General features: G+C 38.0%; 3 protein-coding genes across 8 annotated transcripts in view; 1 reads left to right on the forward strand and 2 right to left on the reverse strand.

The window, feature by feature from the left end:
- LOC108566958 (transmembrane protein 39A) overlaps positions 1 to 719 on the forward strand; it is a 2078-nt gene extending 1359 nt beyond the window's left edge. Inside the window, 2 exon segments of the mRNA XM_017927111.1 lie at positions 1 to 203; positions 264 to 719. The exon segment at positions 1 to 203 is cut by the window's left edge and continues 21 nt beyond it. Of these exon segments, the coding sequence (XP_017782600.1) occupies positions 1 to 203; positions 264 to 503 (443 nt within the window). The 3' untranslated portion in view covers positions 504 to 719.
- Positions 720 to 810: 91 nt separating this feature from the next.
- On the reverse strand, positions 811 to 13819 carry LOC108566970 (vacuolar protein sorting-associated protein 13A-like). Its single transcript, XM_017927125.1, has 30 exons — positions 13565 to 13819; positions 11788 to 12185; positions 11531 to 11730; positions 11028 to 11476; positions 10860 to 10971; positions 10480 to 10808; positions 10233 to 10423; positions 9889 to 10170; positions 9563 to 9829; positions 9350 to 9482; positions 9063 to 9299; positions 8870 to 9012; positions 8508 to 8817; positions 8271 to 8450; positions 8025 to 8214; positions 7841 to 7968; positions 5953 to 7781; positions 5456 to 5899; positions 5109 to 5400; positions 4857 to 5059; positions 4249 to 4804; positions 3901 to 4196; positions 3664 to 3844; positions 3336 to 3610; positions 2014 to 3280; positions 1688 to 1958; positions 1439 to 1629; positions 1242 to 1384; positions 1052 to 1178; positions 811 to 995 (listed from the first exon to the last, which is right to left on the reverse strand). The coding sequence occupies exons 1-30, from the start codon at positions 13703 to 13705 to the stop codon at positions 855 to 857; spliced, it is 9906 nt and encodes a 3301-aa protein (XP_017782614.1). The 5' UTR covers positions 13706 to 13819; the 3' UTR covers positions 811 to 854.
- An 826-nt stretch (positions 13820 to 14645) lies between these two features.
- LOC108566976 (organic cation transporter protein-like) overlaps positions 14646 to 17816 on the reverse strand; it is a 53467-nt gene continuing 50296 nt past the window's right edge. For all 6 annotated transcript variants that reach the window (XM_017927141.1, XM_017927140.1, XM_017927139.1 and 3 more), the window contains 5 exons: positions 16316 to 16492; positions 15990 to 16257; positions 15632 to 15935; positions 15243 to 15572; positions 14646 to 15183 (listed from right to left, as the gene is read on the reverse strand). In XM_017927141.1, the coding sequence (XP_017782630.1) occupies positions 15010 to 15183; positions 15243 to 15572; positions 15632 to 15935; positions 15990 to 16257; positions 16316 to 16492 (1253 nt within the window). In that variant the 3' untranslated portion in view covers positions 14646 to 15009. The remainder of the gene's footprint in view (positions 15184 to 15242; positions 15573 to 15631; positions 15936 to 15989; positions 16258 to 16315; positions 16493 to 17816) is intronic.

Genomic DNA, 17816 nt, shown 5'->3' on the forward strand with positions numbered 1-17816 from the left:
GCGATACCTTGCACAGAGCTACTCTACATCTCGGGAGTTGGGGTAGAGTGGAGACGAGGTCTGTGCTTCCTGCTGCGTATACGTGGCAGGATGACATGCTTTGGCCTATTGGATCTCTGGTCAGACATGGAAGGGAAATGTATAGAGCTCAAGGGGAATCGAACGCCGCCGAACCGGGGAATGCTATGTATTCCAGGTTTTATGTAAGTGCAGTTTATTGCCTTTACTATGATGAATAACATCTTCATTATCGATTTCTTTAGGCTATCTTCAAGAATCCTTCGGTGGCGTTAGGTGGAATATTGTTGTTGCACGGAATCTTAGTTCTATTTCAATTGGCTTTGCTGTTGATCAGGTGTATATTCTGGTATCACATAATGTCAATCACACTGTTGATATTCTATAATTACAACACCTTGTACAAAATCTGCAGAGATTACTTGGTTAGCTTAAAGATCTATAGAGTGGAGCAGGATTTACGTGACAAAATGCCGCATCACTGAACCAACGAAACTGAACGTTGTTTGTTGACTCGCAGTCGAACTGAACAAAAATTGTACAAGGAGAAGAGACAATGATTATACTACTACTCAATAAAGTATGTGCTATGAGATTTATGTTTTATTGAGAGTTGGAAATTTTGATGTGATTTTGAGCCGTATGTGTATTTTTGTTTTGTTAAAGTCGCTGTTTAAGAAATACAGATACTATTAACGATTTTATGGGAATATATTTTATTTTTTTTTGTCTTGATTTCATACACCATCTCGTTTTTTTTTAGAACAACAATTATTTACAATACATACACAAAAAATATATATATATAGATAGATTTATCCAATTTCTGTAATAATTTATTCAGTAGTAAGCGTCCACGATTTATCCTCCATACTAACAACAATAGCCTGCTCGATCTTCTCCTGTAGCCAATCCATTACCTCCTTGTCACCGTTGACAATCAATTTACCGTCAGGATTCAGAAGATCGTTCTCTCCCTATAAATAAAATAGAGCGTAAATACTATTGGATTGGTTGATAGTGTATCAATTACCTGTCTTATATTTAACACTAACTGTGCGGTCGTAACTTTAGCTACTGAAATGATCTCGTCCAAATCTAAAGACCATTCCAACTCCCAAGGACCCCACAAACGACATTTATTTGCTCTTAACACATGCCTGAAAATCAAGAGAATCAAATGAATCTAATTCTCGGTTTTTGGAATTTGCTTCAAAACTTACTCTAAACTAACAATTATTATGGATTTCCCTGCTTTATCGATGGCCGCGTGAGTCCAATAGGTATCGTTGTAAAACCTACCATTGGCTACAATCTCTAACAAATAGCAGCCCATCGATTCGTAAATGGAAAACGGTCTTAAACCCTGCAAACACAATTTATTAGTTTTGCTTCAATAGAACTGGTAATAGTCAGTTACCAAATGGAAATTGGTGTATCTGGTGAGTCTCTGATGAATCTTTATTGGTTCGCCCAAGAGAGAGGCGCGCTTCAAAGCTTCCATTGCCACATGAACACTGTTCGACTTTTCATCAGGATGACGGGTCACCAAAGAGATCAGGGCTTTTCCGGTTCCACGGAAGAATAGTTCACCGTCTGTTTGAATCCCAGCTGAAAACATTTTTTTCTTTAAATTATTCAGTTCAATTTATTTGTTGATGTTGTTTACCGGTTTGGCTTTTGGCAATTATTTGGTCCAAAGCTAACATCACTCCAGGGTTGAAGTTCCTGGACGAAGATGTTATGCTCTTCGGTAACATGCATGCGTTATGGTACAAACCATGCCTTCTGATTCTCTGGATGTTTTCAATATTTTGGTTATTGAAAATTTCCATGATGCTTTGCTCTAACGCAACAGAAGACATGTTTAAATGTCCTAATAAACAACGACATCCGAATAGGATCACGCTCGACATCTTTTCAGCGTCGTTTGGTACCACCTGAAAGTCAAAGAAGTGTAATAGTTTGTTCAATTGTTAATTTTGTATTGATTACTTCGTTCATTGCGACGATTGGCTGTTGCATCGCGTGCGGATTAACCAAGACCTGAAGACCTAACACTTGGGCGTAATACTGTTGAAGGAAATGCGATTTGCAGTGTTCCCAAATCTCTAGAAGTCCCTTGACAAAATCCATTCGGTTCTCTGGTATTTCCATCGCGGCTATCTTGTGTTTAACTCCTTCGATTGGCATGTAAGGTGAGATGTTGTGGGGGAAGAAGTAACTCAAGATGTTGGTTATAGGATAGGAGATGTTGTTGAAATTAGTTGGTGGTTTGTTTAGTATGTTGAGTTGGATGTACGTTTGGGTCAGTGTTATTTTTTCAATTATGGTTCTTCTCTCCTGCATGATTCTGGTAGCGATCGGAGCGAGTGGACCGTGCACCTTGTTCATGTCTTTTCTGTAAAGAACTGTTGTCTCGACGGAGCTCTTTCTGCTGTCGAGGAATTGCTGTGCAATATTAGCCACCAAGTCGCTCTGTATATTCAGGTAGAAATCTCTAACATCTATGTTTAAATTCCTGTATATATCACAGTTAGCTGCAATCGTTTTAGTACATGCGAATTGGATGAATGAAGGTGCGGTCCTGAGATGCTCAACAGGCAAAGGACATAATACCACGGACTCGTTGGAATTCACCAGTTTGTTGTCGATCTGAATCGAGTTGATCTTAAAGTTGATATGCCTGTGGTTCACCGACTTTCTAAGTTGCACGTAAATGGCGGGGCTGTACGTTCTGCGCAGCTCTGCAAAGAACGGTTTCAGCATGAACATCTTCTCGAAGTCTATATGCACGTAGTCCTTTAATTGACATTTCTTGTAGTGGAGTCTATACTTATCCTCGATCCACGAAGCCAGCTCTAATGTCAGCATCTTCCACTTGTGACCTACGTTCACTTCCCAATTGGCCGGAGCGTCGGAAAGCGACAAGTACAAATGTTCTTTCTTCATTGAAGAAGAAGTGAAGCATGATAATCCCATACCGGCTAACGAAACCAGGCATTCAATATCACCGGTTTCGTTGAAGATGGTTTGGACGATGTTGTTGTACACCCTGTGATCTTGGGTTAAAAGCAACGTTCTTTGCTCATCGTCCCGGTAGGAGACCCAATAAATAACAATCTTATCTCTACGCACTTTCTTGTTCAGCGTTGTCTTCACACTATCAGAACTATCGGAGTCTTCGCTACTAGAAATCGTCGCTACGCTAGTGTTGTTACCAGGGGCTACACTATGGAAACTAATCCTCTCCTCCCCATAACTACAAAACAACATCAATTACTATATTTACCAAATAAACAAACTTCAATATATACCAATCCTTCAGTATGTCTACATAAAATCCTGGACTCTTATTATTATAAACATTCCACATCAAATCTCTAGGTTTAGTAGGTTCATCCCACGTATAAGTTACGCTTTGATACGGGCTCAATAAAGTGACAGGACTTTGTCCTTTCTGCTGAATCCTTACGAAGAGGTCGGCGCAGAAATTCTTGGCCACAACTGGTGCATCGCCATCTCTATAATCCTCGAAGTTTATCTTGAACGGTTCAATCTTACCACCAAATACATTAACCGTTATTGCGCTCTACAACACCATAATGAAACAACTTAATTATTAATTAAACGAATACCAAATACCCCTTTATCAATCCTTAAAACAGTATTATGATGATTATTGATGAAAAATGCGGGTGAAGTGACTTTATTGTCTCGCAATTTGACAAACATTTGCATTGAGCTCGTTTCCGGCCAAAAGGGAACGCATCGTCCTTGACCCAAGTCAACCCATAGATCAGTTTTCTCATTGTGCTCCATAAACCTAAATAAAAACATATAAATGAAATAGATATTTTTGTTAAATTCATCAATAAAAACCTTAATTCTTTGTTGGTGTGGTTGGAAACCAAGAAGCTTGGTAAAAGCGTTACAATTTTGGTAAATCTTGGACACATCTCCGATAAACCAATGGATAGTAAGAAGGAGTACCTCTTCTTCCTTTCATTATCCTTGCAGACGACCAATCCAGTAGCTCCGGCACAATCCAAACCAAATTCATTTGACCAATCGGAATCGTAGACTTTCAATTGCAGCGATTGCTTTCCGTGTCTCTTATAAGTAAATAGGATAATGTCTTCCGTATTCGATCCGTAAGTTGTGTTCGTTGAGCTTGCCTAAACATCGATGATTTATTAAATGTTTATTGCTTTGATCAAACTATTATACCTTAATGTGCAAAGGCAGTGTTGTTTTATTGACGATCCAATACGGAGTGTAAATGTACACGTTGCAGCTATCATCTCGCTCCGCTTTAACGTTGACAGCAAGTTGCCTGGTCCAAGAACCTTCCAGCTTCGTATCAGAAGTTAAAACTATGACTTTCTCATCCAGATGAGGTGTCAGAGTTAACAAACCGGTCCACACCAAATTGTAATAGCCAACTTTGATTACTAGCTTTTGATCGCTTGAAAGGTTCAACGAGTAAATACTGGTTTTCTCTCCTGGTTCAACCTTCATCTGTTGCTTGAGGATTACATTTTCTACTGTTAAAGCGTATGGCAGGTAGTTGTGTAGTATCAATGGAGGAAGCAGATGAATCACGTAGTTTGGAATGGAGTGGCTGTGCGAATTTTTCGCCTCGATATTTTTCTTCAACATTACTCGCAAAGAAAATACCTCTAAATTGGAGCTGCTCTTCGGATTACAGTGGAAGTTATGAGCCGTGTCCAAATCCGTCACCAAATCTTTCCACCAGATTCCAGTATTTGAAGCATAATGACCCCTAAAATAATTGATGAATGTAAATGTACCTTTTGGAAATTATAATTTCTTACTCTGCATATGCCGGCTGAATGAAGAGTTTGCAGTGGTATGCAATGTATAGAGGAACGTTGTATTGTTCATGAGGTTCCAGAACTGCAATCCTCATCGTAGTTTCAAACGGATTGGTCATATCTCCAACAGGTTCCAAGTTGAGTTGTTGCAAAACTGAGGGTTGATATAGAATGCTCAAAGCGAAACAAGTCTCGTTACGTATCTAAAATGGAAACGTTGCATTAAGTGTGTTTCAATTTCGTGTTAATTACTTGTAAGGGTGAGCTGACAACAACATCTCTTCCGTGTTTGTTAATTGAACTCTTGGCAATCAAGTAATAAATCTGATTGGCCGTGGTGGAATGCAATCTAAGTAATTTCTCGTTGGCCTTCTTCGGACAACTCGTTTGGAACGGTTGGAATCCAGGAACGTGTATTTTCAATTGGTGAGTGTTGATCCTCTCATACAATAAGGGAGTCGTGAATCGAGGGAAATCTAAACTGTTTATGGTTTCCAAATCGTATCCACCCTCAAAATCGATTTTCGTATTATCTTCGGAGCAACTGAAAGTTAAATTCAAATTAAATCTACCTGCACATAATTTGAATTCAAATCTACCTGTCTCTATCGTCCAGATCATCATTGAAATCTCCAATGAGGTAGCATCCCCTCGAAGGGCTGTTCGGGCAAGAATCTTCCTTTTCGTAAGTTTTAGAAACCACCAAAACTGAATCCGCATCATTCTCGTTCCCTTTGTTCTCGAACAGTTCGACCTTGCTCTGAGGACCAATATCATTAATCAAATTTATGGCCTTCGAGCTGTTAGCAATTGAAAGGGTTTTATTCGAGTACATGTTGTACACATCGTTGAAGACTTTCAAGAAAGTCGGAGTTATTGTGAAATTCAGCGTGTCTTTAGAATCCAGGAGCACGTACGTTGCTTTCTTGTACGCAACTTCTTCTGGAATGGCTTCATTCGATTTAGATTTTTGATTATCATCAGAACCTTCATCGCTGTCGCTGGATTGTTCGCATTCGCTGCCTTCACTCTCATTCCAATCTCTGCAAAATAAAATAATATTAATATCTAATTACTTTGATGTTAGATGATTTACCCTGTGAACAGATCTGAAATAGCTGCAGCCAACTTCTCCATGCTTCCATCCTCGTTTTCTGAATCAGAATCATCTAAGAAAGTGGAAAGACTAGTCTTCACGCGTCTATTATTCCTGTTATGGAAAGCATTCGTTGGTTCCAAATAAATCATATCATCTCCGCTTTCATCTTCATCCTCAGTTGTGGATTGTGACGCTCCTTTCTTATCTTTCTCCTTCTTAACTTGTTTCTCGCAATTGAACATCGGCTGCGCTTTATCTTGGAACACCTTTATGAACAGTTCCCAAGGTTTGTAAACGTTATCATCCAAAACGACGGGATCCAAAATTGGTTCCCAGCTCTGAACGCTGTCGTTAAAATAGTTGGCTTGAAACGTTATTTCACAAGTGCTATTTAACAGAGACGTCCAATCATACACTGTCAATTCTATTGTCGTTTTGAAGACTATAACAGGTATTTCTTCGAGCTCAAATATAATGAACACATCGGTTTTAGGCATTATGAAAACTTCGTGTATCAAACCTTTCCCGGAATTTGCAAACTCCTCGTTTCTTCCGTTGAATTCTGTCAACTTCTTCGGATCCCACAGATTATCCATGTTTGCTTGTTTGATGATCTCCATCTTTCGCATTTCTTTTGGAGATACCACAGTTTCGGGGACTTTAAAATGCTCAACTATGTCATTGAGAATATCGTTGATGGAATAAACGACTCGACTGCAGAATTGCACGTAAATTGATGAGATATTAGCTGTGATTTTATCATTTTTATCGGAGAAGCATTTGGATAGCTCTACGTCGCATTGTTTAAGGATCGTGTAGGATTCCGAAGAGCTCAGACACATATCGTAGAATTGGGTGTGAAGACCGGATAAAGAGACGACGAAGTTTTGTTGGTTCGAGTGTTGTGAGTAATCGATCAAGATTTCCATTTTCGTGGTGAAGTAACGTTTTTTGTTTGATGCAGTTTCGACCAAGAAAATGAACTCGGGTCTGTTTATTCTTAAAGCGATGGTGATGCTGTGTGGTATGAATGGTATTATGGGTTCACTCTGCAAATCGCAGATGTAACCGTGATTGACTATTCCGTCTTCAACGTTATCTTTCGATGAGCATTCGATCACGAACAGAGCTAATTTCTCGCAGAAAGGAACGGAAAGGCATAAAGCCAAACGACCTATGATGATATCAATGGACTTATCTCCAGTCTTATTTTGATGGAAAGTGATGTCTATTATCGGTGGTGTATTCACAGTTATGTGGCAGTTATTGTTCTTGTGAACATCCATTGCAGCTTGCAGAATACCTCTATTGTGGGAATTTGCATCTGGACCAATTTCTTCGATCTCAATCGAATCTACATATAACTTTCCATCTAAACTGTAATCCGTGTAGATTATGAAAGAAGTTCCGATATCGATGACATCGAACCTGCATAAACCATGGTTCAAATCTCTTATGGGGGAACTCAACAATTCACCGGAGTCGAAAAACAAACCTAAATTAATACCATCAAATCTGAATTTAACAGATATATTTCTTTGCTTCGGTTCGCAGAAGAAAGCCTCAAGATTCCTGACGACTTCGTCGGATTCAGGTGCTTTTGTTGGGGAATTCACGGAGTCCGGAAACAGTTCGATCATGTTACCTTCACCTATATTATCCGTATAAATCGATAGAATTATCGACAGATCTTTTTGACCCAAAGTTATTAGAAACGCTTGCATTATACCATCGATTTCCCATGTTAGAGTTTTGTACGCTGATTTTGTCAACGGGATGAAACGTTTTACATCCATATTCATTTTAAACGGTTCAATTATAGTTTCCTAAAATATATGCATATAATTTTATGACTGAATAACTTTAAATTATGCGCTTGACTTACTTGCATCTCCATGCTTGAGTTTAAAAGCATCAAACCTCTTGAAACGGTAATATGTTCAATTTTAACCAATATATTTTCTATGATCTCATTATCGTATTCTTTAAAGAAGTTTTCCATACTTAAATCACCTAAAATAGAATTAATTTAATACGTTAATAAATATAATTACTTTAAATCTATTGACCTGTGTCAATAATAACAACGTTTGGTGAAGACGATTTTTGCGGTAAAAGCAAGATAGGGCCTTTAATATTGATGGATAAATTGATTTTCGTGCTTGTTTTCAAAGTTTCCGTAGCTTTCACAGTCATTTTGTTGAAGAAATCGTAAGCGTTCTGAAGATATTGAAGACCCTCCAAGTTAACGATGAATCTCTGATCAAAGAAATATGATAAGTTTTTGGAGTAAGTCCGATTTAGTAATATCTTACGTGTAATTGTACGATTAGTTTATATAGGAAGGTTACATGCAATTGTCCTAAATGGAATTTGAGGCTTCCATTGCTGTTGAGTTCTTCGCTGGTTGGTGAAATGTCGCTATGTCTGCACATAGTTGAAGCGTAACGAACGTATTTCACTTCGAAAACCCTATCTTCGTCCGTGTATAATACCTATAGCAGAAGTAATAATTGTTAAAATATGGTTTGGAATAATTGTATGTATTTAACCTTTGAGTATAAAGTTACATCGCTTAAATGTTCGACGATGATTTTGCTCAAGAATGAGCGGAACACGAAGCGCTCGTTGGCCCTGAACAGGAAGTCGATTTCGAAACCGGAAACGTAGATGTTGACTATGTCAAAGTCGGAGTCACAGATGCGGATGTTCAAGTCGCTGAGTCGAGCGGAATGCGAGAACTTTATCGAACCCGGAGGAACTGGAGTATCAAATTTCGTTTTCGTCGGAAATAGGGTTTTCGCTATGTTCGCCACGTTTTGAATTTTAGTCAGGATTGACTTAGATATATGCGATCTTATCCTAAAGAAAATTTTGTAGATTTCGAATTATATATTTCGGTGTAGAAACTTACTTTTGGTTGAGGTATTTGGTGTATTTGATGATGGTGTGGAAAGCCTCTTGATGGAACATGACGTGGAGGGTGCCAAAATCAGCGACTAAAGAGGTTTCGACACCGTGGAAGTGCGTCCAGAAGTCCGGACAATTAGCATCAACCTACATAAAAATACTTACTAGATGTTTTCTTAAATGCTTTTAGTATTTACCTTTCTGTAAAGTATAGTAACTACGTCCACTGTAGTAGGGAATGGGCTATGTATTAAATCCAAATACTGTCCACTCGGGGTAGTGTGTAACTTATCAGTTAGTATTAGGCTGCTCAAGGAAACCTGACAGGCTGGACCATAGGTCATCCAAGCTATATCCATTGCGAATAAACCAAGTCTCAGCATCATGTATTGCCGATCGTTGTTCTCACAGGACCGTGAATACACTAATTGGAACTAAAACCAATGTTATATTGATGATCCGAATATCACGATGATAGACAAACCTCATTGACAACGAATCTAAATATAATCAAGATTGTGTTGCTCGGTGAAATGTTGTCTTCCAATCCAGGAAGATCCACGCATCTAGCCCAGACCTCGTTCATGTTCTCCTTGTTGTATCTATCCGAGGACCTTCTGAAATATTTCAAAAGAGTTAAAACTAAATAATTACGCTTAAATTATTTGTTTTAAGTAAGTTCCACTTGGGAACTTACTTTTTGATGTCCTTCTTCAACATGCCATTGCGATCCTTGTGCCTCTTATTGATGTACGAGTCCAATATCATTATGCTGCTCTGAACGTGCATCAGATACGACCAACTCAATTTCCCGATTATCGCGTCCTTCTTCCACGGCTTTGGCCTTTCCAGCGGCTTCACCTCAATGCTCCTCGTGAAACTGTTTATGAACGTTAAAAATTGAATTATCTTCCTCTCTGATAAATTAACTTTGATGGTTTGTATGGTCGCCGTTAATTTGCACCTGAAACATTATTTTATAATTAACATTTGATTAGATTTGCATATTATGATTATTATCACTTGGGGAGTGTTTTCAATTTCTTGACGCATGTTGAATAGGAAGCCGAAAAATTTGTTTTCGGTACAATGTGTAGATCGGTGTCCCTCTCCCTCCTAGAATCCTTCCAAGTGTCCTTGCTTTCGCAGAACAGAATCTGTATGTCGGAGCAGTTCAAATGGAATCTGGAATACATCTGCTCTTCCAATTCCATTTGCGTCGCGTTCTGCGAGATCTTCGTCTCCTGGCAAATCTCCGTGGAGACTTTGACGCAGCCCAGATCGATGATCAGAACGTGCTCCCCACTAAAATAAACAGCTTTTGTGTGATGCAATCGATAACGGTTTACGAACGGGCAAGGATTTACTTTTGAAGCGATCCGTTTTCTGGTATAATGATGTACGGCAGCTTCAGGTCCAATCTAAAGTCCCATTTGGCGAGCAGCTTATCCCGCATCCAAGTCATCGTCTGCTTGGGATAAGCCTGCATCGCAACCATCATGTTGTCGAGGGAAAAGTGACGGTTCCCGAAGAAATTGATGATTTTCTCGTACGAATACTACAAAACGATGTCAAGTATAGAAATAAACTTAATGTTACGTGTCATCCGCTTACTTCATCGTACGCTACTTCAATGTGCTCTAAAATGCAATTAATCTTGTAGCTGTGCTCGCACTTCTTTGGCGTCTTCTCCACATCCAATTTGAGGAAGTAAGCCGGGCTGTGTCCGTTGTGGATCGTCGATACAATTGAGATCAAGTGCTCCTCGACGCTCGCTCCTTCAATTATTAAACCCTCGATCTTCAGGCTGGCTTTGTATGTGTTATCAAGGAAATTCGGCTGGTAAGAGGAGATTAGCTGAGTCATCGTTACGATGAGTATCTCGCGATTGTTGTCGAGCAGCGTTAATCCCGCGCAGCCGATGCGGAAATTGTAAGTGAAATCTGCAATTAATCGATTGATTTAGGTTGTTAATAAAATAAACTATTTTATACCAATTTGGCTTTGAGGTTCGTCGGGGAAGGATATCTTCTCGCACAGGTGCTGCCGTTCCGGGGAAGGTAGGATGTCCCAGAAGCTCTTCTCGGATAAACTAGAAGCTTGTGCCTGATGATATAACAATGTAATAATCAAGTGAATGTGAAACTGTATAGAATATTTACTGATAATCTGGCCTGCTGCCTGGCGATCACTATGTTAATGACGCTCAACCTGTCCTCGTGCATCTGCAAATCCAGCTTCAGCTCTGTGTCGTTCGGGTTCAGGAGGATCTTCTTGTAGAGTTCCACGTAATTGCGGTAATTTAAACGCACCGTCCGGATTTTGCTCCAGCTATAAGGAGAAACCCTTTGCTGAAGGGCCGCGGCGTAAGCGTACTTCCACCAGATCTTCCGGTTCTCAGATACTTTGACTGTAGGCCTCATATGCAAGAAGTTCCAAATGATGAACATCCTCCTCAAGGAATCCAGCAATTTGGTCATGTAATTGTACTGTTCCTTGGAGAACTGGAAGTAGAGATCGTGAATTATGACGTCGCTGAAGAGCTTGCTGATCTTTCCTTCGGACGTCCGGTTTATTGTCATTTTGATTTTGGACGTTGTCGGTTTCAGGACTATAAATAACCAATTATAAATCACACACAACATCGGCATGCTATCTCACTCACTGAATTCAAAAGGTTCTCCGTTCATTGAATATGTTTGAATACTCGAAGACATAGCGTTACGCCAAACGTAATATTGCGACGGAAAATCCCATTGAATCGGATCTTTTTCCTGGTTACAATACACAGCCAAACCGTCAACCTTCACCATATAATAAGATAATTCATCGCTCGCAGTTGTCTTCTTGTTTGCCTTCCATTTGCTTCCATAAATTCAACTTTGTTATTAAGCGAAATTCAACTAATTTATTATGGCTTACCTATTTGTTGTTTCTGCAACGATATTCCCGATGCAAAGACCGAGCACCCAAGTTTCTGGGCCGTTCACGACGTCCCTGTATCGGAGGTGGACATTCGTGATGGTCAGCTCAAGGTTGTTGATGATGTTCGTGATCAGATACTCGGAGAACATGTTGGGACCTCCGATGAGCTCGGATTCGGCCGTTAGATCTGCAAGAGCCTTTTTCTTGAAAGCCCTTTGGAGTCGTTTGTTCTTCTCCGCATCGTAGGGTTCGTTGTTGACGACAGGTCCAACAAGGATATGAACATCCTCTATTTTTACCACCACTGGTTTTGACCAGAGCTTTGCCCACGGTATTTCCAGCCATACTTTACCAATCGTTCCAGCAATTACTTGAATTGGCAAATTTAACTCATACTGGAAACAAATAAAAAAAAAGTATGAAAAACGGTGTTAATTAGAGAAAAAATTCAATTCTGGTTACATTATTTGGTTTCATTGCATCATTTTACTTTCATCGACAAGGTGCGAATATTTTTAACAAGTAAAAGTACTTGACTCGTAACTTGACAAGTAAATGTAATTGTATTTTGCTGTTCTATTGGTTTTGTTATTGAAAATTTGCATTTTAGTACTTATATAAAAAACAAATATAGAAATATTGTAAAAAAAATCTTTCATTAAATTGTAAGTAAAAATATATAAATATGTGTATTCACGTAATTCTTAATATTCATAAACAGTGGATTACAAAAATATCAAGAATGTTGAAAAGTTGATTAAAAACTAGAATATAATGGAAATATTTCATGCGAACTATTATGAAGACATTTTTGTATCGACCTGTTTACAAAAAATGAAATAACAAACGCTTACATAACAAGTATTCAATCAATAATAACGGCTGTATTGTGCCTTTAAATTGAAAAATCTGTCCTTGATCTGAATGGAATCGTCCATTAATATATAGATATTTACGTTTTTCATGTAGATTTATAAAAAAAATAATTGAATGGAATCGCCCAAATAAATTTGAATGTCTACTTTTTCTTATAATTACAAAATTAAAATAATTTAAAATGTTGATGTTTATTGTAATTCTTAAATTATCAATATCCATTATTTTTTTGTAAAAATAAATTTTTAGGGCATTTCCTTCATCTTGACGTCTTATGTGCCTATAAAGTATGTCCACGATCTTAATGGAATCGTCCATTAAAATATATATATTTCTACTTATTTTGTGTATGAATTTTTCAAGTTAAAACCTGTAAAATTGAATGAATTGTAAATGATTTGATGAATTGATAAATTCAATTATAGTTGTAAAATAAATCAATATTTTTTTTACGTAACGTTATTCTTTACGCAACTGACATTTCTTGCTTGTGGAAGGACGAATCGATGAAGAAAAAAAATGTAGAGGAATGTTACACCTCGGCGACGTCAATAGCTGTTGTCGTGCGAGAAGACGTATTATCCGGAGGATAAGTTTAATTCGCAGCGACAGATCAATAAATGCTTACGTGTTTGTCTGAGCGCTTAGAGCAGTGGGGCGCCTCCCGCAGGAATCATTTATTTAAACGAAATCAATAATCGCTTTCCTGAGTAGGCAGGAAAACGATAATAGGCATGGACCATATGGTCCGATCCTTAACAGATTTCAGAGGTGTAATCTAGAGATTATCGATTCGCAGGATGATTCATGTGTTATCCTGGATTTACTAATAGCAAATTTAATTCTCAGTTACGATAATTGAACATAATTTTAGGTTGAATCTTTGTTGTTCACTTACCAGAGCTTCAGATTTCAGCTTCAGATCGTTAAGATGCACTTGCCCGGAGAAGATGCCTACATTGAGGTTCTCCGTGTCCAGATCCACCACGTACTTCCCCAGCACCTGGTTCAGGACCCTGGCGACCGCTCCCTCCAACATCTTCGCCACCTTTCCTTCCTTCACAGCTCAGAACTCCATCCAATTACCCTTCTCTTCGACGCACCTTTTCAGTGTTTTGTTGGAGCTTCGAACGAGATGTGATTTGATGCGGCAGTCACATCGTACCGGCTGGAAATGGACGGGACCAGCGCGAGATGGAAACACACCGTGTCCGATATTGATTTTTCACGTCTGTCGTGGAAATACGGGCCTTCGGGGTTGGCATCCTGGACCCACGCTGGCGCCCACGTTCCAATCAATAAGCGACGACATTCCGTCGGAGAAAGAGAGTTCATGTGGTGGTTGGTAGAAGAGAAAACAACAGTTTTCTTTTTGTGTCACATACGAACAAAAAAAGGAAGGACAAACAAGGGAACGGTTTCTCCTCATTTTCTAGGTGGAAATTGAAACGTACTTCTATTTGATCTCTGGAGATGTGTCTGGAGTTTGCACGGTTTTAGGACCGACCCAAGTCTCTCCGCTCTGGAATAGGTCATTCCGTTCGGCCCGTACATCTATTGATCTTTCCGAATGCAACAGTTACTAACCGTTACAAAACTCATTTGCAATTAATTAACATGTTATTATTACCAGAATAATTGAATATTCATTTTCTGATTTCATAACCCGGCGCATTCGCCACTTACAGTCTTCAAAACATGCAACAAAACTTAGAAATATATTAACAAAACTTACTATTTTTTCAAAAACTATACAATTTTCTATAATAAATTAATTTTCCCAAGTTGTAGCTCATCTTCAGCTGTATTTATGAAAGTGCAAGGATTCAAGAACAAAAATTAATAATTAAAATATACACATTTTATTTAAAAAAAACAATGTCTAAAGATAAAATACAATATTAAAAATACAATAAATAAAAGTACATCTACAAGGTTACAAATATAATATACATATACAAATTTTATTTTTCGGAAATTTTTGTTGATTATTTTTTTTGTCGGTGATCGCTACTAAGTATATATTATACAAGTGTTGTTTATTTTTATTGTCTTGTGCGCGATTAACCTACGTCAGTGAGTATTTGTTAGTGAATAAAAGTAATCATGATGATGATTATCATCATGACATTAATAATAATAATATACATTTTATACAGAAAATGTGCGTGGATAGAGAACAATAAATGGTAATAATGACGATTCGGACGCGTCGAAATAAAACTCTCGACTGTCCAAGTCCGTGCTAAGTAACTAAGAAACGAATGTAATACATCTCTCTGAGAAGAAGAGAGAGAGAATTTTCTTTTTCGATTGGTTATATTTTTGTTTGTTTGAAGATTACTAGACGCGATTTAAATCGACGGTGCTGGAAGTGTTCTCGTTGTCGGTATCCTCATCACCCAGAGTGTCTTTAAGTGGAGCGTTTCCTGTTTCCGGCAGGAAGAGCACGCAAGTACCTCCAATGACGCCGCATACGCCGACGATGGCCATAGGCACGCAATCATGGAACATTGCCTGAAACAATGAACATTCAGTTAGTTTGTTTACTTTTTGTGATTTTGTGATATACTGACCATTTCCCAGAGGTATGGAACTATCATTAAAGCCATACCGGCGCTGACATTGCTCGCACCAACTCCGATATTCCTGATGGTAGTTGGGAAGAGTTCAGCTGTGAAAACCGGCATCACAGCGTTCGAGGAGCTGATCAAGAACTTTCCGGTCATCGCTGAAGAAGTGATCAACCATTGGACGTCGCTGAAGATGTATGGAATTGGTACCGTCAACAAGCAAGCAATTCCAGCGAACTTCATCGTCAAAGCTAAGGGCCATTTCCTTCCGCACTTTAACAGAAACAGTATGCTTATGGCTATGGCGGGAACTTCAACTAACCCAGATAAAATCTGAAATTAAATCATATTAATTCACTCTGCTACGAAATTTTAGTTAATAGAAGACTAACCGAATTGACGTATAAATCTCCGCCAATGTTTCCCACGTTCAAAACCAGTCCATAGTAAACTAAGTAGACTGAGAACCAGATGACGAACAGCAACAAAGTGATCTTCCTCATTTTGGGCGTTTTGAAAAGATCCATGATTCCCACGGACTCAGTCTGGATCTTCGTGTTGGCAGGGAGCAACTGCTTGTCCAGGTTCAAAGGTAACTCCCTCTTGTTCATCACCGCAGCTCTCTGCAGGATCGTCATAACTTCCTGGTGCCTTCCCATGGCCAACAACCAACGCGGCGATTCAGGAATGACCCACCTAAATCATCGTGAATAAGACAATTGTAATTGAAGTGTTCATAATTATAAGTACCAGTAGATGCTGAACAGGATTCCTGGTAACGAGATGGCCAATTGCAATTGGCGCCAATCTCTAATTTGGTAAGCTATTCCAGAGATCATGACGTAGCTCAAGCTCACTGGGAACAAGTACGAAATCCCAGCTACAGTCCTCCAGAATCCTCCAACTATTTCAATAGATAATACGAAACCACTGAAAACCACCGAAACAGAGATGAAGCCGAGCATGGCTCTCAAGATGAAGTACATCTCGAACCAAGGCGCGAAAGCAATCGAGACACCTGCAAATCAAAAACCAATTACAAAAAAAACCTCAACAATTAATTTAAAAAAACATACCTAAGAAAGTCTGTATCAAAACTGAAGCGATCAACGTCTTCTTACGTCCGTATTTATCGGAAATAACACCACTAGCCAATCCACCGATAGCAACTCCTCCCAAAAACATCATTTCAGCCAAATTGTTCAATTGTTTCCTGTCGCACAGCAAACTGAATTCCGAAATAATCGTGTCACCTGTGAACAAAGGAATACCAAGAATCTTGTTAATATTTTGCAACAATTATTTGGAAGTAAGGAATTCGTGTAGCTGTAATTTAAACGCGGGAATTTTCCGCTTCAATTAATGTAATTGCAGCAGATCTGAAACGCGTTATTGCTCCATATGTTCACGCGTATTTTAATGCAGCGATTACGCAAGGATCATCCGGATTTATCTCAACTGCAATACATAATAGAAGACCGTAAAGAAGCAGAATCCATTTAAAATTAATCAGTTATTGATTAATTATTTAATCTTATTTATTGTAATCAGTTCATAACAAAAAAAAATGATTGAAAGTACTTTTCCTACACTGTCGTGACAATGCATTTAAAAATTATTTTTATGTTGACTCATGAAATAAATACAATCTATTTTATTTTAATATCCAGTAAATTTAATAATTATTTATAACATTGTTTCTATTTTTATATTTGTAAAGTAATTTTAGAATATAAATTACAATTATGAAATAAGAAACGTTTCAGAAACTTATTTATTTATAAATCTAGTATGTTTTTCTATCTACATATTACGAATATTATAAAGGCATGTCCAATTTGTCCAATTAAAGTTTGCTGAGTTTCTGTAAAGTTTTGTAAATATTTAGATAACTAATTTCAATATTTTATTCGCTTAAATTTACTTTTCTGAACTTATTTGTGATTGATAATTTAAAGTTAATTTTTATTTTATTTCCAATATAATTAAGATATATTTTCAGGTATTAATTGATATTGTTTATTGAAGTCGCACATTTCGTGCATTAAATCCATTACAGAAAACTTAAACAATGCACCTGAATTTCATATAATGTTATGTAAATAAGACTTTAAGAGAATTTGCAGACAAAGATTCTCGCAAAAACAATACCAGCAATAAATTATAATTCCCATATAGAAGCTACGAGTTTATTATTATTTTGCATAACTCGAATAACCGCACATGTTGTTGTTGCTCACGATTTAGCAGAGACACATGAAATTCCACCGCAATAGATGAATTCGAATTGAAATAATTGCAAACTTTTATCATCGCCACGCATGTACATCTTTTTTTTGGTGCGCGATTCGGTTTCGGATTTCTCCGAACAACAAACAAAATAGATTAATCTAAAAAAATAAGTTACGCAATCCAGAAACAGACAACAAGTGTGTATGAACAATTTATACCAAAAAAAAAAAACAACGCAATTTCCGCAATTTCATTTTGCGTAGATTTTTACATATCGGTTCGAGATTGGGAAGGTGAAAACAAAACACGAGTAGTCGGATAGATAAGGATAGATAACAGATATGA

The sequence above is a fragment of the Nicrophorus vespilloides genome, unplaced genomic scaffold (assembly GCF_001412225.1).
Source record: "Nicrophorus vespilloides isolate i.1.1-1 unplaced genomic scaffold, Nicve_v1.0, whole genome shotgun sequence".
NCBI classification, from domain to species: domain Eukaryota; kingdom Metazoa; phylum Arthropoda; class Insecta; order Coleoptera; family Silphidae; genus Nicrophorus; species Nicrophorus vespilloides.